Raw genomic sequence first — 18,986 nt, 5'->3', positions numbered from 1 at the left:
GAGAAAGGGGGAGGCGACGGCTGTCCCGTGTGTCCTTGCGCATGAGGTGCTAGCTTGTATACAAGAGAAGGGGAGAGGATCAACGCCGGAGTTGTCGGCTAGTATTGGCGTCGGACTCCCGGAGGCGGCGGATCAAAACCCATGCCCCTCTTTTCTCCCCTGACGACGGGAAAGACACACCCCCTCCCTCTGTAGCAACACATGAATAGTGCATGTTAAAGTATTAAATAGTCAAATGACAAAAATCCCCTTATGTATCTCTATAATCTCTCTTACGCCTCTATGCTACATCGGCATTATTATTATTATATAATGATATTTTTTTTCAAATTAATTTAAAAATACCACATGAAATAATACTATTTTATTTCAAACGGTCGAAAGGTTGTTTCCAACGGTCATACGATCCTCACCGTTCCTTTTACGGGTTTTGGGGATCACTCCTCCCAATCCACTAAAACCCTAACAAGCAAAACCCCTTCCATTCCCGTCCTCTTCGTCTCCTCCCGCTCTAACCCGAATGAAACCTCCGCCCTCCATATAGCCGATTAGGGCTTTCATTGCTCCCATTTCTCGCTATGGCTCTCTCCACCATGCGCCGCCTCGGCTCTTCCTCCATCTTTCTTTCTCGCTGTCGCCCCTTGCTCCTCTTCCCCGCCATCTCGGCGTCGCTCCCATCTTCCCGCCGCGTCTTCGTCGAACTTCATCCTCTCTCCGCCGCGTCGACCCTGGCCGTCCGGACGGTGAGTTCGAAGGGGAGCGACCGGGAGGAGGAATCTTCCATTACGGCGAGGTTGGGGGAGGTGGGCGACAGGGGTGGCCGTAATGGTGGGCTGATGGTGGAGGAGCACAGTGGCGCCCAGGAGGGAATGGTTATCCCTGCAGAGCTCCCCAAGGAGGCCAAAGAGGCGTACATGGCGTATGCCCTGTCGGTGCTGGTCGGTCGTGCTTTGCCGGATGTACGGGATGGTTTGAAGCCGGTGCACAGGAGGATACTGTGCGTAGACTTATTGAGCTTTCTTGCATGTGTTTATTGCGTACCTTTTATTCTTGTGTGAATCTGTTTTGCTTTTTAGTTCTTTAAGAATGACGTTGGTACCCTCCCTCGTGCCTTGATACTCATCCAACAATAAGTTACGAAAATACGTGAAAATTGTTTGTCAATTTATCTGTTTGAACTGCTTTTCCAATGACTCTTTTTGTATGCAATATTTGGTTGTCTTGAGCCAAATAAAAAAAAAACAAATGTCTTGCATTTTGGTGTTTCAATTTGCAAATCAACACTCACATCAATTTGAAAATATGTCTACAAATCTTCATATGGGTTTATCATCTGTGATGGAATAACTGATTTATTTATTTTGCATAATCATTTGGTTTGATCGCCATTTTATGTTGGTAATCATTGCTACCAGTTTTGTGTTTAACTTGCTGCCATTCTAATGTTTCTCGTTTAATTATCTTACAACGTCTAAGCTTTGGTTGATTGTTTATCTAGCCTGTTCTCTTCTATTTGTTATTCTGATATGATTTTGATATTGTTGCAGGTATGCAATGCATGAACTGGGTCTTTCGTCTCATAAGCCTTTTAAGAAATGTGCTAGGGTTGTTGGAGAGGTGACAACATCATTTTTTTCTGTTTATCTTTTTATCTTTATTTTTTTGCAATTAATGATAAGTTCTAACTTGTTATTTTTGACATTGCTACTACATTGAGTATTTTTCCTCTTTTCTACTGCAACCCATGTGTCTACTCATTTTTTACAGGTTAAAAACTGTAAGAAATAAATTGTTCTTATCATTCATAGGCACTTATTTCTTACAGGTTTTAGGTAAGTTTCATCCCCATGGAGATACAGCGGTTTATAATTCTCTTGTTCGAATGGCGCAGGTATTCTCCCAATCTTTTCCATTTCTTGCCTGCAGTATTACTATCCAAAAACTTAAGATTAACAATTTCATATGGACATTAATTGCAGTTTTTTTTCTACATTCAATTTATCTGTTTCTTCATTCTAATGTAATATGTATATGCTAGGGATCTATTGACTATGATAATTAATACCACACAAAAACACTAATGCTAAGAATTTACCACTACCATTGTCATGGGGCTTCTAAAACTTTCTATTGTTCTCCTTAATTTCCAGAAATTTTTACTGTTCAAGTAACAAAAATTTGTTATTTTTTTTTACTAAAAAAGGACTTTTGATTTGGATTACTAATTTTCGTATTTTTTTTCCACAATGAAATATTGATTGCCATTACATGCTTCACATGAATAAATTTTGATTTTTGAATTATATCTTCAATATGTAATCTTTAACATTATGTTGGTACATAACATGCCATTTTTTGTTGTCATAATTTGAAAGCTTATCTTCATTAATTTCTCTTGTTGTTTTTCCACAGTGAAATATTGATGCAGATTATGAGATGCACATGGATTGTTTCAATAATTTTTTATTTATGATTTATATGTATATACATATATAGATAGATATTTATTCAATATCAAGTCTTTGTATACACACATATATATAGATAGATATTTATTCAATATCAAGTCTTTAACATTATGTTGGTCTACAACATGCTATTTTAAAAATTTGAAAGCTTATCTACATTGTTTTGCACTTATCTACATTGATTTCTCTTATACTAAATCACAACCTACTATTCTTTTACATCTTTCTTAGGATTTCTCTCTCAGATGCCCTCTCATTCGTGGACATGGTAACTTTGGGTCAATAGATGCTGATCCTCCTGCTGCAATGAGATATACAGAGTGCAGATTGGAAGTAGGTTTGATTTTTATTTTTTTTGTGTTATCACATACATCAAGTGAACCTACTAACAATTCCATACCAACTTTGATATGCATAGAGCTTTCAGTACTATATTTGATTGATTACTGAGTCTATGTTTTGGCTGTATTCAATGGTGCAAACTATGCTCTCTAGCTGTATTCAATGGTGCAAACTATTTACTAGCTGTATTCACTGTTGCAAGCTTCTGCAGAAGTGAAACATATACTTTGACTTTCATTCGCATACTTGTTAATGGAGAACTTGCTTACAGCATGCAGGGTTAATTCTTATGCCGAAGAAAATTTCCCAATGCTTGTAATTTTTTTCTTTCTATTTTTGGGGAAATATGACTAACAATTACTTTGTTTTTTTATTATTTCGAACTTCAAACAGCTTTATTCTTTTCTCTGAGATGCTATTACATGCAGATTTAACTCTCCTGTTCATTCACTAACAGCAGAATCAATTTGCCGTCATATTGTTATTTGGCTTATTTATTTTTTCCTCAAAGGTGCTAATAATTGCAGAAAGAATTTGCTGGAACACTGATGGTTATTTTTTTTACATTGTAATCTGGTCTTCTTTACATCTTTTTTGTTTGACACAGCTGAAGAAAATTTCCCAATGCTTGCAATTTTTTTCTTTCTATTATTGGGGAAATATGACTAACAATTACTTTTTTTTTTTAATTATTTCGAACTTCAAACAGCTTTATTTTTTTCTCCGAGATGCTATTACATGCAGATTTAACTCTCCTGTTCATTCACTAATAACAGAATCAATTTACCGTCATATTGTTGTTTACTATGGACATTGTTATTTGGCTTATTTATGTTTTCCTCAAAGATGCTAATAATTTTCAGAAAGAAATTGCTGGAACACTGATGGCTATTTTTTTTTTACATTGTAATCTGGTCTTCTTTACATCTTTTTTGTTTGACACACTAGTCCTGTCTTATTGTTGTACTTCCTTGTTTTGGTTCAATATTCTTCACTATCTGAATAGTTTGGCTGAGGACCTAATCTACTTTGATACAATGTTCTTTCAAGTGGATGGATTAAGTATTCTGATGTTATTTTTGGATATTTTTTAATATATTTTTTTTTGGAGTTTTTAACCATTCCAACAAATTTACATTCTTAACAACTATATACATGTGCTTTCAATCACATCTTCAATTCAAAACATCACATGACAATTCTTTTTTTTTTTTTCAATTTTTTATTACAAATCTATTATTGTTTAAATAATATTTTTTTTATTCATTTTTAAAAAATTCATAACAAGGCTTGAAATTATTAAATCAATGCATGATTTAAAATGTTAGTGCAATGTATTAATTCAAAATTTTGTAAACTTTTTATTACAAAATTGAAAGCAAGTGCATAGGTTTTCTAAAAATGGAAGTTTGTGTTGGATTCGTTAAAACTTTGAAACTATATGCTAGTTTTAGCAACTAACCATTTATTTTTCGTTTTTTCCCCTAGAAGCATGTTTTATGAGTTTCAGTTATTTGGCTAGCACAGTAAATTCATATCTGTTTATGTTAAATATTACTTATATTGTTAGCATGATGTTCTTATGCAACTATTAGATATATCATTAGAGGTGTCAACTGTCAGCACATGACTTGACCCCTCTAAGCAAGTTCGATAATGACAGTTGAGCTGTGTGTTCTATGTTGCTAGTAACATACATTTTAGAGGTTCCTAACATAGACTAGGTTGGAAGCAGAAACTTGCCTTGAGAACAGAAGAGACTTATTTTGCCACACACAACATGCTGCAAATATCATTATGTGATGAATGTTTCGTGCTTAGAGCATCCACATCAGTTTTCTTATTACTATATCTAAAATTTAGGATAAATGACTCGTTTTATTAAATTTAGACAATCACTTTTTACTACACACTACATCAACTATCCTAAAATTTCCATCATCCTTAATTTTTTATTATTTTATTCTCTTTCTTTTATTTTTTTATTATTATATTTATGGAATGAGTGGAAGGAGAGAGATTGAAAAGATTGAGTGGAAGGAGAGAGATTAAAAAGAAATATTATTTTATTTTTAGGGTAGATGTTTCATTCCCTAAATTTAGAGAATCACTATTCATTAAATCTAAATTTAAGGAATGGATAGGGTAGTTGATGCAAAAGTTTTTTAGCCACTCTATCCAAAATTTAAGGTAAAATCTTTAGATAGGGTAGTTGATGTTGATGCTCTTTTTGAATTTTATAAAGGAATATATTGTCAATCACATATTGTTTCTGTGATATGACAATATTGATGGCAATTATGACATAATAATCAACATCTTATACCTCCTTTTGGGTTAAAAAACTTTGCACCTTATCCATTTCCATGAATGGTAGGTAAGGTGAAATATAAAAGTGAGTTATAACATTGTATTCATCTACTATCTCATTGTTTTGGTTTTCTACAGCATTAATTATAGTAACTTCACCTTCAATTGACACCAATAAGTCAACAAGTAGTGAGTTCCATGCATTTGGGGGGACTAATTCTAGTACTTGCACGACCACCAAATTGGTTTGTTATTCTAAAACTATGTTTCCATACGAATGTTGTACATATCATCTTTGATTCATTGTCATTCCTGATAGTTCATATAATCTCAAATTCCCACAACTGTGGCCTCCAGAACTTGGAACGAAGAGTCCATCAAGTTAAGTGAAACTAGAAATTTGAAATGAAATGTGTTAGTAACAAACAGTATGTCGATTAAGAATCTGCTGAGACATTATCTGGACATGTGAGTTTGCTATAGTTCAGCATGCAAATTAATTAAGAATCTGCTAAGATATTATCTGGACACGTGAGTTTGATATTGTTCAGCATGTTTACATGCCTATTATAAGTCCTTGATGAGGACGTACTAATGGCAATGGAAATCAGCTGGCTTGTCTGATTACCTGTACAATCCAGTTGATTACTGTAGCTGTACTATTATTTTCTATATTGATTTGAACATGTGGAAATGCTGTCAAATTTATATGGGCATGCACAGCTGACTTTGTTCTATCCTCACCTAAGTGTCCATACTGAAGTGTCAAGTTTCTGCTTAATTTTTTACTCATTTTACAGGCACTAGCTGAGGCTATGCTCTTAACAGATTTGGACCTGAATACTGTAGGTTTTAATAATTCCCTCTATATATTTTAGAATATGTGATTTCTTCTGTTATGTTCTTTTATTTATTCCCTGTTTGTGTTGCAGGTTGACTTTGTTCCCAATTTTGACAGCTCACAAAAAGAACCTTCTCTCTTGCCTGCTCGTATTCCAAATTTGCTGTTAAATGGATCTTCTGGAATCGCTGTACAAACTCTCTTGCTCATTTTATGATTTCACAAATTTGTTGTATGAATCGTTTATCTTATAAAAGCATATTAGCTGTGAGCAATGACAACAAATAAATTTACATTTTGGAACAACTAGGTTGGAATGGCTACAAATATACCTCCCCACAACCTTGGGGAACTTGTAGATGCACTTTCTGCTCTGATCCGAAATCCTGAGGCTACTGTAAGCATGATTTCTTTCCTCTTGAATTTTGTCCATAAAATATCGTAGGAGTTGGTAGTTAAACGAGCTCATTCTGCATGTATTGTTTTTTTTCCCTCTAATGTTCTATTTAGCCTTCCTGATAGTTCCATGTGTTCAAACAGGACAATTGCTCAAATAGGTTCCAAATAGATCCATCCATATGCTGTCTCCTAGTGATTTGTTGGTTGTCAAATACAATTAGATGTAGGCCTGTTAAAATAAGCTGATCTTTTTGCAGTTGGATGCAATGGAACCCATTGAGCTCTATCTCCTATTATGATAACAACCAAACCTCATCCACTAGGCGAGGTCGGCTATAAGGATCATTTTACGCCATTGAGCTTTATCTCCTATTATATCATCATCTATACTTAAATAAATTTTATCTTATTTTATTGTTGCTAAAGCCTTTTTTAATCTTCCTCGTTTGATATGTATGTTTGTCATAGTTTCACATGCTTAACTGGAACATTTATTGGTCGTTTAAGTACATGATCATACCATCTTAAACGTGTCTCTCGGAGTTTTCCCTCAATATATGCAACTTCGACTCTCTCTAAAGCTCTCATTTCTTATTCTGCCTATTCTCGTATATTCACACATCCACTTTAACATCCACATCTCTGCAACTCTCATCTTCTGCTCATGTGCTCGAGTCATAGCTCAACATTTAGCTCCATATAACATATCAGGTCTAACTGCGGTCTTGTAGAATTTTTCTTTAAGTTTTAGAGATATTTTACGGTCACATAAAACATCCGACGCTCTCCTCCATTTTAATCATTTTGCTTATATTATGTTAATTTGAGATACAAAAGAGTACACCCTTTATTGAAGAGTAGACATATTTATATACAAACTAGAACCTATCTTAGGAAACTATAATTAGACTAATTGATAACCAAGCTTCCCCTCAAGTTGAAGTATAGATATTAATCATACCCAACTTGTTACAAAGATATTTAACCCAAACCCCATTTAAAGCTTTTGTAAAGATGTTCCAAGTTGTTCACACGAACGAAGTGACAATCAATTTCAATATGCTTAGTTCGCTCATGAAATACAAGATTCAATGCAATATGAAGAGCAGCTTGGTTATCACACTATAATTTTGCTGGTACTAAAATTTTAAGTCCTTTAGTCCACGTTATCTCATACACAGACTATGCCATAGCCATGTATTCTGACTCTGCATTGAATCATGATATAATATTTTGCCTTTTACTCTTTCATGAGACTAAATTTACTCGAACAAAGATATAATAACCTGAATTAGATTTTTTATCCATTTTGGAACTTGCCTAATCTGCATCCGAAAAACATTATGATACCTCGTCTGGGTGCTTCCTTCAAATAATACAAAATTTGTTTTAACGATGCCCAATTATGAATGGTTGGGGATGATATAAACCGACTAACAACACTGACCAAATATGCAATATTCGAACGAGTTACAGTAAGAAAATTCAACTTCCTAACCAACCTTCGATACCTCTCAGGATGTTCAAATAACTTCTCTTGTGAGATGCATGTTCTGAGTCATTGAAGTATTATAAGACTTTCCCCCAATTTTCTTGTAATAAGTTGAGAACTTTTTTTTACCCCTCATAACCTCAACACCTAAGAAATACTTCATCACTCCCAAATCTTTTGTATGAAACTGAGTATGCATGAAAGATTTAAGATATGAGATTCCTGTAGTATCACTTCCAGTGATAACAATATCATCCACATACACAACTAATAGAATAATACCAATTACTGAATATACCTTTTTTACCCCTCGTAATCTCAACACCTAAGAAATACTTCAGCACTCCCAAGTCTTTCGTATGAAACTGAGTATGCATGAAAGATTTAAGATATGAGATTCCTGTAGTATCACTTCCAGTGATAACAATATTATCCACATACACAACTAATAGAATAATACCAGCTACAAATTGCTTATAGAGCACAGAATGGTCATGCTTGCTCTTTATCATGGCTAATTTTGCAACAACTTGACTAAATTTTCTAAACCAAGCATGAGAACTTTGTTTCAAACCATACAAAGCTTTCCGAAGACGATAAACTTGCCCTGACTTCCCCTTCCCTTGAGCAACAAACCCAGGACGTTGCTCCATATACACTTACTCTTGAAGATTACCATGAAGAAAAGCATTGTTGATATCAGAATTATGAGTAGCAACCATTGAAATAAACAATCGAACAGATGTTAATTTTGTGACATGAGAAAAAGTATCAGAATAATCCACACTATAGGTCCAAGCATAGCCTTTAGCGACAAGGCATGCTTTTAATCTAGCAATTGACCCTTCTAGATTGACTTTAACTGCAAATACCCATTTGTTCCAATAACCTGTTTCCTTGAAGGTAGAATCGACCAAGTCCTAAGTGTCATTGTTATCTAAAGCATTCATCTCCTCTATCATTGTATCTTTCTAACCAGGATAAGATATGACCTTACATACAGTTTTAGGAATAGAGACATAATCGAGTGAAGCAATAAAAGAGCAAGAGGAAGATGATTAGCCGTTATAAGAAACAAAAGAAGTAATAAGTACATTGACGTTTACCTTTGCGTAATGCAATAGGAAGATCATCACTTTGGACTGGATCTGAATCTGATAATGAAGTAGTAGGTGCAAGACGTGAATCATGAGGTTGACGCTTGGAATAAACTTGAATAATAGGTGGCTTGACAGGAATCAGTTCCGGGACGAGTGTAGAGGATGTGACAGAATACATCAACAAATCATTCCTCCCTTTGACGAGTTGGAGTAGGTGACGATGGGAAATAAGATGTGTCTTCCATGAAGGTAACATCAATTGAGACAAGATATTTGTTAATACTGGGGCAATAACACTTATAACCTTTTTGAAGATGAGAATAACCAAGGAAGATACACTTTAAAGACTTGCGATCTAATTTAGTGACATGTAGATAAACATCCTGAACAAAACAAGTGCTACCAAATATCCTAGGGTTAACCGGAAACGACTTATTGGGAAAAAGGACTTTGTAAGGGATCTCACCATGAAGAACTGTGGATGACATGCGGTTAATGAGAAAACTTGCGGTTAATGAGAAAACATGCGGTAGAAACTGCATTGGTCCAAAAAAAGTTTGGGAACATTAATTTGGTATAAAAGCGCCCGTGCAGCCTCAATGAGATGTCTGTTTTTACGTTCAGCAACATTATTTTGGGATAGAGTATTAATACAAGAGGTTGCATGCCATTTTGACTCATATAAGATTGGAATAAACCGGACGTATATTCCTTGGCATTATCACTTCGCAAGTATGGTTGACATGCGGTTAATGAGAAAACTTGCGGTTAATGAGAAAACATACGATAGAAACTGCATCGGTCCAAAAAAAGTCTAGGAACATTCATTTGGTATAAAAGGGCCTGTAACCTCAATGAGATGTCTGTTTTTACATTAAGCAACACCATTTTTGGATGGAGTATTAGTACAAGAGGTTGCATGCCATTTTGACTCATATAAGATTGGAATAAACCGGACGTATATTCCTTGGTATTATCACTTCGCAAGTATGGATGGACGTATTGAATTGAGTTTTAATCTAGTGCAAAAGATACAAAACAGAGAAAATAACTCAGTGCGATTTTTCATTAAATATAACCAAGTTACATGAGAATAGTCATCTACAAAAGTAACGAAATATCTAAAATGAGTTTAGACAAAATAGAACAAGGTCCTAAATATTGAATGAACTAATTTAAAAGGAATAGTAGCACGTTTATTTACTGTAGGATTTGAACTAAGACGGTGATGTTTCATATGATAGACAAAGCTTTTTGAGCAAAGGGAGAGATGAATGTCCCAACCTACAATGATTTTTGAAAGGAAAAGTGACACTTGAGCAAGCAAAAGAATTTGGGAGCAGTGTGTCAAGAATGTAGAGACCTCCAGACTCGTGTCCTTTACCAATAATCTTCTTCGTTAAAAGATCCTGAAATAAGCAATGATTAGGAAAAAATGAGATGCAATAATTAAGATTACGAGTTAGTTGACTAACAGAGATGCTAAATTAAAGGATAAACTAGGTAAATGTAGGATAGAGGATAGAGAAAGTAGGGGGTAAGATTGATAGTACCAGACACATGAACACAAGACAGAGATCATCAGTTAAGTGTTAGTTTTGGACTGTAAAGTAGAAAATAGACTAGAATTACCTATTATATGATCTATGTCACTAGAATCAATGACCTATTTGGAGGATGAAGAAAGAAGACATGCGTTTTGTTTAGCTGAATCAACAATAGCAGTGACAGTGGGAGATGAAGACTTGAGTGATTTATGAGATTTTGAGAACTTGGCAAATTCATCCGTAGAGATAAAAACTATTATTCAGGAGATAGACAAGGAAGGAATCTCATGATAGTCATCTGCTCTCGTTGGCGTTGTTGAACCTTCACATCAGGGGTAAAGGGCAGTAACATATTAAGCTCCTCGTATGTCTTCTTAAATGCCATGAAATAATTGATCAGAGGCTAATCTTGTTTTTCCAGACGGTAAAATATTGCAAACTTCATACATGCGAGAGAAATTCCCTTTCCAGAGTATAGAAATTCCAAGTAATCATTTAGTAAATTAATTACCTCACTATCAATACAATTCCGAATTTGAAGGAACAAACGAGCATCCTTTCTATTTTTGAATCGGTCATCAGTCAAATGAATATTTTTGTCAATACTTTGTAGATAAAGATGAATAGTTTTACTCCCAAATAGTTTGAACCATTTAGCTTATATTCTGTGATCTTAGACATCACACCACATCCGTCACAATAGAAGACTTATTTTTTGTTATAAGACTTTATCCCAAACAAGTCAAATAAAAGAAGAATCTGAGATTAGGGCTGTAAATGAACCAAACGTTTGTGAACAAGTTTGGTGTTCGGCTTGGTAAGAGGTTGTTTATGTTTGTTCAATATACATAAGATTAATTAAACAAACAAGCTTGAACAACTCGTTAAGCTAAACAAATAAACTTGAACATATATGCGTTCAGCTCATTAACGTTCGTGAACAATGTTCGTGAAGAACGTTCGTGAACAATGTTCGTGAAGAACGTTCGTGAACAATGTTCACGAACCATATTCATTAATAAAATTCTTTTCAATATACTAAATAAACAATAAAATAAAATAAAATAAATTTAAATTATCAAGTTCAATAATCAATCAAACAACTAAAAGTTTCAAACAATCAAACAAGTTTGAATTGAGAGCTTGATAACATCTAAACGAACCAAGCTCAAGCCAAGCTTTAAACAAGCTCAAGCTCATAAAAAATAAACCAAGCCAAGCTTGAACATTCATTTCAAAAGCTTGGTTCATTTTAAGCTCGGCTCAGCTCGACTTGTTTAACCTTATCAAACAAGCTTGAACAACCCAAAGCTCGGCTCGGCTTGTTTACAACTCTATCTGAGATAGTCACTAGGGATAAGGCTGATACAGTCGCAGCTCTGTGTCGTGGAAGGAGAGTCGACACCTGGCGCGGTGATAAAAAAAGGAAATAGAATGGGTAGAGCAAGATGAACCAAGAGTGTATATTACTCTCATTTCTGCTGAAGGTGTGAGAGACCTAAAACGAGTTCTGCTTGACACTTTGGCAATTTCGGATCTTCTCGATTCGGTAGCAAAAGAAAATAGAGGAGCAAGGGTTTCAACTGGTGGTAGCAGCAACCATCATGAACAATTTTGGAAGCTGACGGCAGGGACAAGTTTCCTAGAAGAAACCTACTGTTAATGGTTGGAAGTTGGCGACGGCAAGCAGAGGAAGAATGAAGCCCCAATTTGTCGCTCTTTGTTTCCGCCGAAGGAAATCACAACAGGTGTTGTTGCTCGGAAAGGAAGCAGCACAGGAAGACTTCTCTTAGGGCTGGAAGCGGCAGGCAACACTTACCGTCGTAACAAATCCAAGCAAGAGGACCTAGATCTTGAAGAAAATTGAAAGAGAAGGGGGCAAGAACGACCTTCACGTGGTTTTAGTGTCGAGGGTGATCGTCTCTCCAAAGAAACGAGGAAGGAGGGGGGGGGGTGCTGTTTGTCGTACGCTGATAGGAAAGGAAAAAAAACCCTAATTTCGAATTTATTGCTCTGATACCATGTTAATTTAGAACCTTGGTGGGAAATACGAGAAGGGAAAGGTGACTTAGTAGAATAAAGACAGAATATATGAAATTTAAGTTTAGAAATATTAGACATAGTGAGATAATTGTTAAGATAGGAGATGTTGAGTTGCCCGGAACCGAGAGCTTTAGATATTTATGATATTTTTTGCAAAATGATGGATGAATTGAGAGAGATGTCTTACATAGAATATATTATATATAATAGTTAACATATTTGTATATATTATTTGTTACCATATTATATCTATATATTAGGTAATATATATAGGTCAATTAGGTAAATGTGTCAATTAGCCTAATTATAGTTCCTAAGATAGATTATAGTTTGTATATAAATATGGGTACTATTCAATAAAGGGTATACTCTTTTGTATCTTAATCTAAAAACATTTGAAAATATTAATTCTTAAACATTTTAAATAAATTCTTTAAAAATAAAAATTTAAAATAAATTCAAAAAATAATTTAAAACCTTTTAAAATGATTTTATAATTTTGAATTTTGGAATTTATTTATTTTTTAAAATATTTTTTAGAAAAATTTAATAGGCATTATCTTATAAAAAATATTAAAATATAAACTCAATACTATAAAATATAAAATCAATAGTAAGCATATTTAATAATCAAATATTAATTTACATTTATATTTAAAATTTATAATATTTTGTAAAATTTTATAATTTTTATAATTTTATATTAATTATTATTATAATAAAAAATACATATTTAAAAAATAATGAATTTAACCCAAAAAATTATCTCTACACCCGCCGAGGTTACTAATTAAAATTTTCCTCGTTTCTCCGGTCATTACGCGGCTGCGAGTCAATCGAGGTCGTCATTTCTAAAAAATATTATTCACGATGCCTCAGTAAATTCCTTTTCGTCCCTAAGTTTTCTTTAAATATTTCATTTATTTTTTATGCTTAGTATAGTTTTTTTTACAATGTAGAAAACGTTCTAGATTTAGTGCTGGGCCCTCTACTGTTAGCGTTGACCCTAGGTTCCCTATCGACGAACTTAGGATTAGGTTTGAGTCTATCATCTATATGCCTATTAAGACTAAGTGCTTAGATAGACAGTTTTTCTTGCGTTCCTGTATTCCAGCTGTAGAGGTCATTAACCACTATAATTTACAGAACCTTGTTTACTATACCAGTTCAGTAAACATAAGTTTATGTGCCAAATTTTATAATAATTTAGTTAGGGTAGATGATCTTACTTATACTACTAGGGTAGCTGGTACGGATATCACATTATCTCCTACAATTATCCAGGACTTTTTAGAGTTACGACCATTTACGTGTCCTTTTCAGTGTTATCCTCCTAGGGATCTACCATTTGGTGATCCTTACTCACACGTTATTTTGGATACGATTTACTCGTATTTTTTTTTTTGGAGGAGAGCGAGTACCCACTGTGACTATGTTTAGGTTAGTATCCTTCGAGTTCACGATTATGTACTCTATAGGGTTTTAGTCTTCTGCATCTTACCGTTGTCCACTCGCGACATAGCGATGATGCGTCCATTTCATTCCTTTTTATTGTATGCCCTTTGTCATAGATTAGACATAGACATTAGTTTACATATCTTTCAGACCATTATCTACTCAGCTGAGTCTCCACCAACGCTCGAGTTCATATACCGTATTGTCATATTTTGACGGCATATTTCGCCTCCCTACATATTAACGTCACCCGAGGCGATATCCGAGTCATGACTGAGTTCGATGTCTTAGGACCTAGGAACTTCTCTCTATGAGGTGTCCATATAAATGATGAGGGTGTCTTGTCTTGGCGGAGGGGGGCACAGCACCAGCCAGACCTAGATGCCCAGGAGGAGGCAGAGTAGGATGAGCTTATGGTCGCACTATTCGGCGAGGACGCTCCGACCCCTTACCACCTCCACCTCCAGGCCGAGCACCTTGTCCCGCTCCTCGTACTCTAGGCGATCGAGTTGTCGGACTCGAGCTATCCATGACGCGTCTCCGTCAGGAGGTCTCCGACTTGAGATGAGACGTGAGACAGGATATCTCCGACCTTCGACGTGATCTATCCAGTTCCCGAGAGGATGCCCGAACCCGTCACACTTAGCTGATCGAGATGCTACGTTCCTTGGGATCTGGACCACCCTCCTCCTCATCTCGATAGACTTCATCATCACTATGTACATTCTATTATAATCATTGTATTTTGACCTTGACATTGACTTAGGTATATCTCGACTTTGACATTGATTTATTCTGATTTGTTTAATAGACTAGGATTACAAAATTTATTTTCAAAAATAGTGTTTTCAAATTCTAGGATAAAATCAAAACAGTTTTTGTAATCCTAGTCTATTAAACAAATCAAAATAAATCATTATCAAAGTCGAGATATACCTAAGTCGGAGTAACCCAGAATAGCATCGATGATGCTATTCTGGGTTACTCCGACTTAGGTATATCTCGACATCGATGCTATTTTGGGTTACTCCGAGCGCTCATTTTTTTTTTTTAAAGAATTTTTAAAGTTTTTTTTAAAAAGAATTTTAAAATAATTTTTTAAAGTTTTTTTAAAAGAATTTTTTAAATAATTTTTAAAATTTTTAAAAGAATTTTTTAAAAGAATATTTAAAATGATTTTTAAAGTTTTTAAAAGAATTTTTTTAAAATAATTTTTAAAGTTTTTAAAAGAAATTTTTAAAATGATTTTTAAAGTTTTTTTAAAAGAATTTTTAAAATGATTTTTAAAGTTTTTAAAAGAATTTTTAAAAGAGTTTTTATAAGAATTTTTAAAATTTTTAAAAGAATTTTTAAAATGATTTTTAATTTTTTTAAAAGAGTTTTTAAAAGGAATATAAAGTTTTTAAAAATTTTTAAAAGAATTTTTAAAGTTTTTAAAAGAATTTTTAAAGTTTTTAAAAGAATTTTTAAAATGATTAAGAGAATTTTTTAAATAGTTTTTAAAAGAATTTTAAAATAATTTTTAAAGTTTTTAAAAGAATTTTTTAAAAGAATTTTTAAAGTTTTTAAAAGAATTTTTAAAATGATTTTTAAAGTTTTTTAAAAGGAATTTTTAAAATGATTTTTAAAGTTTTTTAAAAGAATTTTTAAAATTATTTTAAAAATAATTTTTAAAGTTTTTAAAAGAATTTAAAATAAATTTTAAAATTTTTAAAATAATTTAAAATATTTTTTAAAAGAACTTTTAAAAGTGTTTTTAATTTAATTTAATTTTGTTTAATTTAATTTAAATTTATTTAATATAATATAATTTAATTTATTTTAATTTTAATTTTAATATTATTTCAAATTCAAATTCAATTCAATATTATTTTAATTTAATTTAATTTAATTTAATTTAATTTTATTTTATGTTAGTCCTCCTTAGTCATCTCACCCGATCTAAATTTTTAATTAGAGAATCTTATAATTTTGTGAGATGAGTTAAGTTCAGTTTTAGGGTTTGGTTTAACTATGTGTTAGATTCAGTTTTAGTTTTGGGCTCAACAAATAGACATTCTCTGAATAAACTTCTGGTCTATGGTGAGTCACTTGGACATCATTAGAGTAACCATGCCCTCGAGGTTTTCCAAATAGTCCTATTCACTGAACTTAATATAAAACCTTGGTCTAACTAGTTTGGATCCATAAAGTGTAGCTTCGGTTAGTTTCATTTAGCCAAATGCACCAGGTCGAAGCCATATCTTCCTAGACATGCATAGACTAAGCTTCGGTTACCATAGATCAAGTTAAACTAGGTTCCTTTCTAACTAGTCCTAATTACCCTGCCGCCGGGTAGGTTAGTTTCGGTTACCCTGTCGGGTAGATTATTTTTGGAGGTGTCAGCTATTCTGGAGCCCCCCCTATTATTGGCCTTTATTTTTGAGTTTTAGTTCTTGGTTTATGTCTGTTCTTTTTTTAATTATAACTGACTTGATGATATTCTAAATTTTGGTGGTTTTTAAAATATTTAGTTTTTGAATTTGTTGGTCTAGGTTTATATTTTTGTTTTTGATTTGACTTATTTGATTTTATATAATATATTTTTTCTTTGGGTATGTAGTATTGGTTGAGTCCTACTTGCGCGGTTAGGCACGCTTTTGGAACCCAAACTTTACTTGATTATTTGTGTTGGGTTATTAATGATTTAAATGTTTTATTTGAACTTGACTTGTAGCTAAGTCTGGTTTTGTTGTAAGATTATTTAAAATTAGATCTAAATTCTTAGATCTTGTTGTAAATTTTTCTTAGAGATCTTTTAATTTATTAATTTCTATTTTTAGTGATAAATTTTTCTCCTCAAGTGTTAGGTCTTGAGTTGGATTTGGATTTTTGATTTGTTTCTTGAGATTTTGATTCTCTTCAAGGAGTAATTTGTTTTCATTTTCTATTGTAATTAATTTCCTATTTAGACATGCAATAATTTTAAATTAAAGTTTACCTCGTCGGGACCTTCGGAAACGAGTACAGACTCGTGGCTCGATTCAGGTTCAGACCCGTCTTCCGATTCGTCCTCCGACTCTGCTTTGAGGGCCATCAGCGCGAGGTGGCCCTAGTGCTTCTGATCTTCGGCCTCCGATTCTTCTGAAGAAGAGTCGTCCCAGGTTGCTTTGAGAGCTTTTTTCTTGAATGTCTTTGTCTTGTCGCTCTTCAACCTCGGACACTCGTTCTTGTAGTGACCCTTCTTGTTGCATCCTAAACAGGTCACATTCCTCGGTTCGGTTGGGGGGTTGATCTTTTACAGGTCCTTCTAGCTTCTTCCTCCTGGTGAACATTTTTCTTACCAGGTTCACTAGGTATTTTTCGTCTTCAGAGTCCTGGTTAGACTCATCCTCAACCTCAGGCTTGTTTTTCGTCCTTTCCTTGGATGAACCTGCAAACAAGGCTACACATTTTTCGGTCCCGGCGTTAGTTTGCTCGTGCAATTCTAATTTTAATTTAGATAAATTTTTTGAAATCTTGTAGGCATCCACAATGGATGCCCACAAGGTGTTACGTGGAGTCTGTTGAGGATGTCCTTGTTCCTCGCGTGAAGCTGACTCGTCGTTTCTCCTTCCTGCATTTTAATATTAAATAACTTATTTAAGTGGAGGTCGCGTTTTGTTACCTTAGCGTCGCTAGTTCCTTCGTGTAGCTCGATCAATTTGTCCCATAGCTCTTTCGCGTTTTGATGCGGTCCTACCCGGTTCAACTCTTCCTTTGTCAGTCCGCATTGTAGGGTGTTGAGGGCTTTGAAGTCCGTTGACGACTTTTTCTTCATGTCCGGAGTCCATTGTTTCGGGTCCAGTGGAATTCTGGAGTTGTCGACCAGCACCTTGTAGCCTCTGGTGACGCTGAACCATTAGTCGAAGTCTGTCTTCAGGTAGACTTCCATCCGCTTCTTCCAGTATGGAAAATCATCCCCATTGAATAGGGGAGGACGTACTGTGCTAAAACTTTCAATTTGAGACATTTTTTAACTTGCACACAAGTAAAGAAATAGACAAGGAAAATCCGATTAGTAGTGCGGGAAGAAAAAAAATAATATAAAAGCTGAATTGGTGTTGCACCAATTCAGATAACTTGCAACGAAAAATATTTTCAAAAAGGTAACAATACCAGTTTGGAATATAACGAAAAGACTGAAAATCGAAAAAAAATGAAAAAGGTTTCACCCCCTTATCTGATTGGTGGTTGCACCAAATCAGATTGGTACATGCTCGAATACCACTTGTTGGAACGTGAATTCAATAGAGGGGGATGAATATCGATTAAAATTTTAACGAAAGTACGCAGTGGAAAAATCAAAAGCAAAAAGAATGACACAAGTAGTTTTTACTTGGTTCGGAGCCTGTGTCGACTCCTACTCCAAGGCCCGCACTCGTTAAGTGCTTTCGTTTGGCAATCACTAATAATTCGAAATATTGATTACAAAAGAAGTACAGGAAAAACAACTTAGCACTTTGTCGGAGAGCCTTCGCAGCGTCGCAGGAGCATAGGAGAGCAGATCGTGAGTTGTTGTTCTGTGACTTCAGCCTTTACCCTCCTTATATAGGAGGTTCGGGGTGCCTGGATCCATTCCGGCGCTCTGAATATAACGTAGTCGAGCCAACCAGGGATCTCCACGTGGCGAAGTAACGTTGGGGATAAAATTCACCTCCGGGCGCCCGGATCCCTTCCGGGCGCTCGGACCCTTGTTTTCCAGCGATTTCCTTTCTACAAGAAAACGTTAGTCCGAGGCAAATATATATCCTGCAAAATAGAGTGTTAACACAGTTTATCATCAAATAAAATATTAATTAGATTCTATCTCCTCGAGACCGGAATCTAGTCACGATCTCGACTTAGATATCCGAAATGGATCTAAGTCGGATCGACACCTAATGTTCCCTTCTCGGGAACGTGTCCTCACAGTTACTCCCCTTCAGTGACTTATCTTCACTTAACTACCAGACGCCCGGTCAGCCCTTC

General features: G+C 34.5%; 1 protein-coding gene across 1 annotated transcript in view; it reads left to right on the top strand.

Moving 5' to 3' along the window:
• The first annotated feature begins 470 nt into the window (after positions 1 to 470).
• The window catches only part of LOC122045474 (DNA gyrase subunit A, chloroplastic/mitochondrial-like), an 83,517-nt gene continuing 65,001 nt past the window's right edge, over positions 471 to 18,986 (top strand). Inside the window, exons 1-7 of the mRNA XM_042605705.1 lie at positions 471 to 997; positions 1,548 to 1,617; positions 1,826 to 1,891; positions 2,700 to 2,801; positions 5,921 to 5,965; positions 6,053 to 6,151; positions 6,272 to 6,358. Coding sequence (XP_042461639.1) covers positions 579 to 997; positions 1,548 to 1,617; positions 1,826 to 1,891; positions 2,700 to 2,801; positions 5,921 to 5,965; positions 6,053 to 6,151; positions 6,272 to 6,358 — 888 coding nt within the window. The 5' untranslated portion in view covers positions 471 to 578. The remainder of the gene's footprint in view (positions 998 to 1,547; positions 1,618 to 1,825; positions 1,892 to 2,699; positions 2,802 to 5,920; positions 5,966 to 6,052; positions 6,152 to 6,271; positions 6,359 to 18,986) is intronic.

Source organism: Zingiber officinale, chromosome 2B (assembly GCF_018446385.1).
Source record: "Zingiber officinale cultivar Zhangliang chromosome 2B, Zo_v1.1, whole genome shotgun sequence".
Lineage (NCBI taxonomy): Eukaryota > Viridiplantae > Streptophyta > Magnoliopsida > Zingiberales > Zingiberaceae > Zingiber > Zingiber officinale.
The sequence above is the reverse complement of the archived record's forward strand: the minus strand, read 5'-3'. Positions and strand labels throughout refer to the sequence as shown.